Genomic DNA, 10,644 nt, shown 5'->3' on the forward strand with positions numbered 1-10,644 from the left:
GAAGGAAAGCCAGCAGCAGAGTGTGGGCAGCCTGTCTTCTGTTCTGTTGTCTCCCCCAGAGGCCTCCACACCACTGAATGGGTAGGTTTTACATGGTTGTCAAAGTCAGAAAGTGTTCTAGGCACTCACCTTTCCCTGATCAGTGTTGGATCAGAATTAGACAGTTTGTTATGGTACTTATGGTGCAACCCTAAGAACACTTCCTTGAGAGTAAGTCCTATTGAGTAGACCTCCTAAGGATTCACTCTCATACAGTGCCAATCTAAGCATAGTTAACACCCTTCAAAGTCCCTTGAAATCAGTGGGCTTAAAAGGATGTAACTGTGCTTGGCACCGTTAGTCAGGCAAGCTAGTCTGCATCAAAATAAAAAAGACTTTCAGCATCTGTAGAGATTCTGTTACGTACAGAGTCCTTAAGAATTAAAGGCTAACAAACACACAATTGTGCAAGTACATGTATTGAAACCCAGAAAAGTTGGTTCAGAAGAGTGCTGTTGTGAGTGGAGATGTGTGTGCGCATCTGCATGGGGGATGTTCTTTAACCCTTTCTCAATGTGCCATTTCCATCCGTTTCAAATGTGTGTTTTTCCAAATGTGTGTATTTTAAAAATAAGACACAAGCAATTTAAAAAAATGATGTCCGGCATCCAATATTCACACTTGCCTGAGGAGTGTGGCTAGCCCTAAAACTTTATTACTTGGATGATAGAATTCATTAACTATATGGAATGGAATTCAGCTCGTTTGGTTAATTCTTCCTTTCCCTATGTTGCTAAATGATTGAACTTTGGTAACTTAAAGGGACCAGGTTGTATGATGCAGTGGCTGCTTCCGCACAGGAGTTTTTGCCTGAATGGACAGGAGTATACCCTGTGAGCACAACTGGTGGATGGACCACCATGACTTTCACTTTTTAGCTGGTTCAAAGAAAAAACTGCAGGGTGGCTGCAGGTGGGGCATCCATGTAGACACTGTACCACAGCAAACAGAGGAGGGGGGCAGAGCTAAGCTTCACCTTTAAAATGGCAGAGTTAAGCTCTGTGCCCTCCCCCCAGCCCTGTAACTGGCTTTTTTCCCCCTTAGCTGAGCTAGAAGTGGTATTGCTATGCTGTAGGGCGGTGGTGTGACTGCTAGCCTTATTATAGCTTCTTTACTACGCAGTGTGTGTGTTCTATTTTCAACGTTCATTTTCCCCCCTACCTCTCAGATGGCAAAAAATAAGATACGTGTGCCAAGGTAGTATAGAGTGCAGCAATTTGCAGTTTGTTCGCTTCTTCATATAGTGGGTGTGCTTACAACTTTGCTCATTTATACTCTTACATAATACAATTTTCATAATGCAATTTTTAATGCTAGCTTAATTATAAGTGATATGTTTTATGTTGCTAAAACAGTAAAGTAAGTTTAGGCTTGATGAGAAAGTAAGTTGGATATTTTCCATTTTGGCAACATTTTAGAGGTTAGCATTTTATCCTGTTGTAATTTAGTAAGGCATGAAGGCTTGGCAGAATAAAAACATTTTGACAGGCCTTCTGAAAGAGTCATTGGTTGGGATTTCATATACTGCCTTCAAGAGAGCAGGGAAATGAAGAAAACTCTCCTCTCGTGACCCTAAAATGTGATATGTGTTGATAAAAAAAAACAGAGGAAAAAGTAATATAGCTATTAAATGTTTTATTTCACAGAACAGACTACATACCTGTCAGTGATATGCCAGCCTGTGGTGAAATATCACCATCTGAGAGTCCACATGTTGAAGGATTCTCTGAGACAGAAAATGTAAGCCCTATTGTCACACAGCAGTCTGAAGTATGTACTCCAAAACAGGTTGATTCAGAACCATACGTATTAAGTCAAGAGAGAACTAAAGAACTAGACAGCAGTCTTTTCAGCAGTGTCCCTGTCCTAGTTCAGGAAGAAAATGATGATCGTTTGGATACACATCGTTTTAGTAGCACTTCAGTATTTCATGTGGTGAACAAGAAAGGAGAAAAGTCTGCCGTGTGCAGTAACACTTCTGTTGGACATACTTTAGATGATGATGATTTAGAACCTGAAGTGAGTCTGGCTTGTGACGCTGTGCACACATCATTTCGTGCTTCCAGACTGGATAAGGCAATGTGTAGAACAGTATCAAGTCCTAAACAAAACCAAGGAGGAACAGATAACCTGCCACGTGCAAATCTCATAGGTAGCACAAAAAGTTCAGACTTTGCAACTATTGCTGTAGAAAATACAGCCTTCCTGCCTAATGAAAGGAGCAGCAGCCACCCTTTTCCTGCAGCAACAGAAGGCACTGATAGTGCCTCTTCATTGGCAAGTGTGGCTGGCAACAAAGTGAGTGATGACGTAGCTGCTGTTTGCTGTGGCCTGAAAGATCTGGCACTGAGGAGTCATGCACAGGTGAATTCAGACTCCTCTGCTTCTGCAGAAGCAAAAAAGACATGCTTGATCAAAGAGGAAGGCCTCGGCCTGCCCTTGAACCTGGCAGAAAAACCTTTTGCACAAGATCAGATACGGTTCATTGTGAGTGATGGTTCTCCAACAAGCTGTCGGAAAAGCTTGATCTCTTCCAAACATTCAGTGCAGTGTAACAAGGATATACCTAGATGCTGTACTTCATATGTTGAAAATGCTACTGCAAGCATGGGAAATCATATGGAAAGACCTTCACAGAACGATGCTCATTCCCAAGAAGAATTCAGGCCATTAAAGCATCAGAGCATGGAACAGGTAACCTCAACACCTGTAAAACTAGAAGCTGTGCAGTCCCCAACAAGTACTTTGAACTATGATATTTTGGAAGGCAGCTATTCGGGTAACTGCTACCATAGAGATGGTTCCCGACTTGGTAAGTTCAAAGCAATCGTCAGTGCTCTCTCTGTAATGCTTTTAATTGGACATTCTTACCCCCTATGCTTGAAAAAGTACAGGAAACATGCAGAAAGATAAGAATCAAATCAGATAAGAATCTTCTACCCAAAGCTGGAATGCAAAAACAGAGTAGCAAAGAGAAAACAAATCTGAATTTAGGATTAGGAAAGGAAGTCACTTGTTCCAATTTTTTGTGCAGTGGCATTCCAGCAGTACTTGGCTAGTCTTTCTTCCAATAGTCATCAGTTTCATTTGAACCCGTTGATCATGTTTAGAACTTTACCAGATAAGGCTTTTCAGTTTTGATATTAAAATCCTATCTAGGGAACTGTGTATGCAGATTTAAGATCCTGGGAATAAGAGTTGTAAAATTTCTCTGACCTCTATCTGATCCTAGTACTACCATTTTGGGGGGATCAGAGTGGTTTCTTGATAAGCTTTATATTTTGCAGCTATAATCTTTGAAGTCAAACGTGTGGAACTGCAGGAGCCTTCTGCTCTTTTCTGTATTTGGGTTATGAGAGACCACTTCCAGAGCCAGAAACAAGCAGCAGTCAAGACACAGATGCTTCTTTCCAGTTTGGCTAGTTCTTCTCAGACCTTAGCTGATGTGTCTGCACTTAGCTTGGCAGAAGTAAGTACCTGGGGGTATTTCATGGTCTTCTGTTTAGGCCAAGGTTTATGAGCAAATAAGAATGCAACCAATGTGGCAGGGTTTTTTCCCCCCTTTCCCCTGGGGGGAGTGTTGCACAGTCTGGAATGAATTAGAACAGCAAGCTTAAGCTTGGATCCTGTGTACCCTTTTCACTTACAGAACAGTTTCTACCTGTGGGGTGTGACTGCCCCCTTCCATTGTAGCCCAAGTGCCCCCTCAAATTTCCCATTTTCCAGGAGCGGTGTTTCGGTTGCCTATTGAGCTATAGCAGGAAGGGAGAGGTGGGAAGGTCACACACTCAATTGGGGAGACATTGTTATCTCTGTGGAAATGCTTTATTGGATCCATGTTCAGACTATAGCTGCAGAACATATAAATTGAGGCAATGGCATCCATGTCTTTGTAACTTCATTTTCAATGTGGCTCCAGTTTTTTAGATTATAAATGTATTATAATCTCACTCAGAGTTTGTAGTGTTTCTCTGATTGTTCCTTTCTGCTGCAGTTGATCAAAACACCCTTATTTGAAAATTCACGACGAACTGAAGAGTTAGAAAGGCTGAGGGCTTGTGAGGGAGAGTATGGAAAGAACTACGAAACACTTAGTCTCATTGGCAGAGGAGCTTTCGGTTTTGTCTGGACAGCCAGATGCAAAAAGGATCACAAGGAGGTGAAACAGCAGAAATTTCTCTCTGGTGAACAGAACCATTAACTGGTAGTCCTTGTTTTTGTTTAAATAAAGTATTTTCATTGTATCTGATGAAGGGAGCATTGACTCTTGAAAGCTTATACCCCAAAAATCTTGTTGGTCTGTAAGATATCACTAAACTTGGATCTCGCTATTATAGTTGTAGTTATCGAATACTCTCAACTTTCTTCATATCTATTCAGATAGACCATTGCATGGAATAGATGTTTCTGTCAAAAGTAAGTTACCTGGCAGTGATTTGTGTATTGTGTACTGTTTCAGAGTTTAAGTTCTTCGAAAGGTAACATTTGTTAAAGCACTAGCTGACTTTTCCACAGCATTTTCTGGTTTGTTTATTTTATAAAACATACACCATATGTAGCAAACGTTTCAAAGCAGCTCACAATAACTATTAATAGCAATAAAAGCATGGTTAAAACAGCTATAAAACTGCATAAAACACCATTAAAGAATCAACAACATAAGCAACATAAAACAGTTTCTTATAACAAAAACAAACATGGACCTTCTAGGGCTGTCAGATATGCATTTTAAACTTATTTGAAATCTAGCAGCTCAGATTTTCATGTCAGTAAGTGTTCTTAAAAGAAGCATGTTGTGTTCATTGCAGTCAGTAGAGTTACACTCTTCTAAATCCATTTAAGTCAGTGGGCTTAGAAGAGTGTAATGACGTTCCTCCTTCCTTACTGGGCCTCCTCTCAGTGGGTCTGAACTGCACACCAGAGATGGCATCTGTGAGGCCTTAATTTTAATGACAACTGCACCAGATAAAGGATAGTGCTGTATTTTATTGTTTTAATTGTGTTAATTTTTGTATATTTTATTTTTATCAAATCTGTTGTAACCCGCCCTGAGCCTACTATGCGGGGAGGGTGGGATATATAAGTCAAATCAAATAAAAAATGTCAGATGACCAATGTTCCCTCTAAGCTGTGGAGTCTTGTGAGCAAACATTCTACTTTGTGGGCTACTGGCATTAACGTTGTGAGCAAGTGATTTAGCTACTGCATAAATTAGTTTGCTCTGGAGCCATCCTTCCTGAGCTGAGACAAAAATGTGTGAGCCAGAGGCCAAAAAACTGTGAGCTAGCTCACATTAACTCAGCTTAGAGGGAACACTGCAGATGACACTGTTCCCTTCCTCCACCCTACCATCATAGAATCATAAAGTTGGTAGGGGCCATACAGACCATCTAGTCCAACCCCCTGCCCAATGCAGGACCAGCCTAAAGCATCTCTGACAAATATTCATCCAGTCTCTTCTTGAAACCTGTCAGTGAAGGGGAGCTAACCACCTCCCTAGGCAGCTGATTCCACCTTTGAACTACTCTGACCGTGTAAAAGTTTTTCCTAGTATCCAGCGGATACCTTTCTGCATGTAATTTAAACCCGTTGCTTCGGGTCCTATTCTCTGCTGTCAAATGGAACAGCTCCTTGCCCTCCTCCAAATGACAGCCTTTCAAATATTTAAAGAGAGCAATCATGTCCCCCCTCAATCTCCTCTTCTCCAAGCTAAACATTCCCAAGGCCTGTAGCCTTTCCTCGTAGGGCTCAGTCTCCAGACCCCTGATCATCCTCTTCGCTCTCTTCTGCACCCTCTCGATTTTGCCCACATCCTTTTTGAAGTGAGGCCTCCAGAACTGCACACAGTACTCAAGGTGCGGCCTGACCAAGGCAGTATACAGAGGGGCTATGACCTCCTGCGATTTCGATGCTATGGTCCTTTTAATACAACCCAATACTGAATTAACCTTTCTTGCCACCGCATCACACTGGCTGCTCATATTTAGCTTACAGTCCACTTTTACCCCAAGATCGCATACACTACTCCCTAGAAATGTATCCCCCGTCTAGTATTTGTGCTTGACATTTTTGTGTTTCCTTCTTTGGATTTGTATCCATTTGCTTTGTCTTATTCCCAGGTTGTTGTGAAGTTCATTCTGAAGGAGAAGGTGTTGGATGACTGCTGGGTAGATGATCCTGAGCTGGGGAGAGTTACTCAAGAAATTGTGATTCTGGTAAAGCTGCAGCACCCCAGTATTATTAAGGTATCGTTCATTTAGCATGTGAACACACAGCAATTAAGATACAGATTTAATGTTATATAATAGAATTATAAAGGGAAGACTCAATCTTTGCCATTTTTCTGGTATAGGCATTTGTCAGTAATAAAGCCCACTTGACTTAATGTGTCCTGCACAAACATAGAAAAGAATAAAAGTCCAGGGTATGAGCATTCATCACTGCTCACTTCTTTAGATAAAGTATTTTCTACTGCTACAAACAGACTAACATGACTACCCATCTTGAGATATCTGCACAAACGTATACCTAATATTTGCCTGGAAAATCTCAAGGGTAATACCAAGGGGCTTATAGGGCAAACCCTAAGTCCCTTGAGGACAGACTATAATAGTTCTACTAAAATGTAAGGCTAGTTAAGAGGATGAAAGGTTATGGTTGTTTCTTTTTTTTGAAGCAGTGGCATATATATTTTTGTGAAGAGTTTTTTTGAGAATCAAAGTTTTTGTCACCAGGTGCTAAATGTATTTGAGAACGAGCAGTTCTTCCAGCTAGTGATGGAGAAACATGGGCCAGGTCTGGATCTCTTCTCTTTCATTGATAACCAGCCCAGTATGGATGAACCTTTGGCAAGTTTCATATTCAGACAGGTAAGACCTGACCAACGTGAAATCTGCAAAGATATGGGCGTGCAATGGGTCAGTTGATAAAACTGGAAGGGAAAGCTGGCTGATTAAGTAAAATACCAATGGGGCACTTGCAAGGGGGACATCTCCCACGGTATGCTGTTTCTTTTTCCTGAAAACCCCCATATCCTATTCCCTTTTCCTGCACCCGTCTCTTTTTCCCAGCCACCAGCCAAGCTACCTTTATCTGCCCCCCCGCCCCATCTTCAGGTTCCCCTCCCTATGGCAGTTTCTACCTGGGAAAACTATGGCCCAGTAACACAGGGCCGGGGCCAGTTGGATGGGGACCCAGTACCCCTTCCCCATAATTTTTTTCTTTCCTCCTTCCTGGCAGCCCCTATATCTTCATCTTTCACTGCTTCCTTCTCTCTTTCCCACCACCAACCAACCTATTTTATCTGTGCCCAATCTTCAGGTATATTTACTTTGTTTATACTTCCACCTTTCTTCCCAACAGGAGCAGGTACTGGGCCTGTGTGAGTCATCAAGTTGGGTGGTAGGAAGTTGTCTACTGCTTGCTGCTGGCCCTGATGAGTCCTCCTTCAGTGGCTAAACCTGCTCTGGAAAGAGCCCTCCCCCTTCCCCGTGCCTTTTACTGACAGAAGCTAAGGCTTGGACAGTGGCAATACTCTTGTGGATGCTTAGCAAGCTCCACAATATTCATTCATCCATTCATTCATTCATCCATCCATTCAGATTTATAACCTGTCCTTCCCGCATGCAGTGTCAGGGCGGGTCACACAGCAATAAATTACAATCAAACAAAAATATCAAACAAAAACATTGAAAAGGTAGGCTTTACAACAATTACATATTCAGCAATCCTAATAGCTGGGAACAACTGGGCTGTGACCGAGCCATAGCGGTCTTATTAATAGCAGCATAACATTAAGAGACTGCAGCAGGGAGGCATTGTTGCCTCCTGAGATGAATGACTGTTTTTTACACATACCTCATTTGGCTAGGGATGCATAGAAGGTAGACCATGGTCCTCCCGCAGCCGACTAGCTAATTTATAATGAACCACCTAGAATCTGCTTGTTCTTGGAGTTCTGGCACAGCTGTTCTTGAAAAAAGAGCCGTTTCTGTCAGAGCTCTCTCAGCCCCACCTACCTCTCAGGGTGTCTGTTGTGGGGAGGGGAAGGGAAAGAAGTTTGTAAGCCGCTCTGAGACTTCCTTGGGTAGTGAAGGGCGGGGTATAAATCCAATCTCTTCTTTGTCTCTTCTTCTTCCAAAGAATGCTGAATTTCATCTGATTATAGAAATGTGAAGGCCCAGAAAAATTGGAGGAGGGGACATTTTTCCTGCAGAATCCCCCCCCCCCCTTTTTTTTTCTGTTGGAAATTTGGAGGAGCACAAAAAAACCCTCCTATGAAATATGATTTCTTTGAAAGATAGATTCAGGTTTTAGATATATTGGAACAGTTTTCCTCAAGCCTTACATATGGGGGGGGGGGGGGTTTAGTTACCAGGAAGGGCTTGTTAGAGTTAAGATGCATAAGTAACTGGGCGACAAGTATAGCTGAGATTAGACTGAAACAGTTGGTAGACCTGTGAATGGCAGCAGATTAGCATAAAAATACAAGAGTTAAACAGATATGAGAACTGAGTTTGAGTCCAGTGTCACCACCATACCAACAAAGTTCAATTCTGGGTATAAGTGAGTTATTACAACACTCAGGACAATAGAAACCCCAGGGCTTAACAGATAGAGTTCTTATTTCACTACACATGCTAAGTCACTCAGTTCTCACTTACACTTAGTTCTCACATTTGATGTTATCTCTTGTATTATCTGTAGAAAAGAGTAAGAGTCCAGTAACACCTTAAAGACTAACAAAATTTGTGGTAGGGTATGAGCTTTCGTGAATCACTGCTCATTTCAGGTATGTCTACTCTTTATATGGGAATGAAAAGCCATTCTCATTAATAATTGACAGTATTACCAAGGTTTTTATAGTCATGAACACCTGGCTGAGTCAGGCTAAAGACTACTCTGCATGTTCCCAGGAGCCTGATCTCCACAGTGTGTATCTGCCTGCATCAGTACCTAGCACAGGTAGTCTTATATGCTTAGGCTTTACTTTCATTAAATTTTGTAGTTTGTTTCTGTGGGTGGGAGGTTCTATTACCTTTCACTGGGAATGATCAAGGATATATACTTTGGGGATTTAGAGGATAACCTACTTCAGTTGATAAAATGGAATGTAAATTTGAATATTAAAAACAAATAGATAAATAAGATAAAACAGTTACAGTAAATGCAAATTTGAGTGACCCCCAAGGTTTTTTTTTTTTTTTAAGATGTCACATCTTTTTAAAATTTAAGATCTTTTCAGATTTTTCTGCAAACTTGGGGTCACCCAAGTTGCAGAAAAACCTGTCTTGGGTAAGTGTGGCCCCAGTCTGTGGATTTAGGTATCCTCAGAGCCACACTTGAGTAACAGCTCTATAGATAGTCCTAGGTAAATTGAGAAGATACCTCGCTGTCTTTTTTCTTTGTACATGATAGCATCATAGTGTTTGGTTTTGGTTACTATTTCTTCCTATGCCTTGAATAAACCCAGGTCTTCTACATCCAAACTAGTATTGGCCTTTTTGTGTTATACCTATAACTAGGAAAAAGGGCCGTTGTGGAAATAAATACAACGGCCTCTACAAAGAGGCTCTGGGCGGGTGCCCCGGCCTTGGACACTCAGTGTCAATTTGCTGTGGCGACCTCAGCAGGGTATAATGACACTGAGTCCACCATTTTCTCCAGAGGAACTGATCTTTGCCACCTAAAGAACAGTTGTAATTTTGAGTGATCGCCAGTCCTCACCTGGAGGCTGGCAACAAAGCCCTGACTTCTACGTCACATTGGCTGCCATAGGGGCCACCTCAGCAGCATATAAAGATACAGAGCCCACCATTTTCTCCAGAGGAAGTGATCTCTGCCATCTGGAAAGCAGTTGTAATTCTGAGGGAACTCCAGCCCTCACCTGGAGATTGGACACATTTTACCTCAGAAGAGCAAACTGTTTAGAATGTTAGAGGCAAAAGCCAATCAAATCGCATATGCAAAGGACCTCTGTGTTCCGAGGCAAAGGGCAGTGAGGCTGCATATGCAAATAACCTCTGTGTTCTGACTGGCTGTGGGTGGGAGAGGAAGAGCAAACTGTTTAGAATGTTGAAGGCAGGACTCGGGCAAAGCAGCCAGTGGATAGGGAGACCCTCTGAATGACAGATCAGAGAGTGAACTGATTTTGGAGCGTGTGGAATGTTCTAGAGAAGTGCCACCACCATTTGGCTATTATTTATAAGGGAGATTTGGCAGATGTTCAGTTTGTGCCATAAAAATCTCTGGATATGAATGTAAGCCTAATGAAAAAGCTCTAGCAATAGACTGGCATGACAATGACAGTTATCCACAGAAAGTCAGATTTGCCTAAATTTGCCTAATTCCACTTGTCATGGTGGGATGTAGGATAGTACAAATTTCTTTGTATTTTGCCAAATGACTATAGATGTAGGAAATGTAGTGCTTCAGATATTCTGTATGTTCCTATTAAACAAATAAATACCATTTCAGGGCCAAAAGCCAGAAATAACAATGCCTTTTCAGGTTATAATTAAAAACTACATATATTGTCTGCAGTGGTACACATTCTGATCCTTGGTCATGTCTGTTTCTCAGCTGGTGTCTGCAGTGTGCTACCTA

At 41.8% G+C, this 10,644-nt stretch overlaps 1 protein-coding gene across 1 annotated transcript in view; it reads left to right on the top strand.

Moving 5' to 3' along the window:
- The window catches only part of PASK (PAS domain containing serine/threonine kinase), a 33,344-nt gene that overhangs the window by 13,438 nt on the left and 9,262 nt on the right, over positions 1–10,644 (top strand). The window contains exons 10-15 of the mRNA XM_015416055.1: positions 1,686–2,851; positions 3,327–3,508; positions 4,034–4,198; positions 6,159–6,284; positions 6,774–6,908; positions 10,621–10,639. Coding sequence (XP_015271541.1) covers positions 1,686–2,851; positions 3,327–3,508; positions 4,034–4,198; positions 6,159–6,284; positions 6,774–6,908; positions 10,621–10,639 — 1,793 coding nt within the window. The remainder of the gene's footprint in view (positions 1–1,685; positions 2,852–3,326; positions 3,509–4,033; positions 4,199–6,158; positions 6,285–6,773; positions 6,909–10,620; positions 10,640–10,644) is intronic.

The sequence above is a fragment of the Gekko japonicus genome, unplaced genomic scaffold (assembly GCF_001447785.1).
Source record: "Gekko japonicus isolate JY-2015 unplaced genomic scaffold, Gekko_japonicus_V1.1 scaffold300, whole genome shotgun sequence".
In the NCBI taxonomy this organism is placed as follows: Eukaryota; Metazoa; Chordata; class Lepidosauria; order Squamata; family Gekkonidae; genus Gekko; species Gekko japonicus.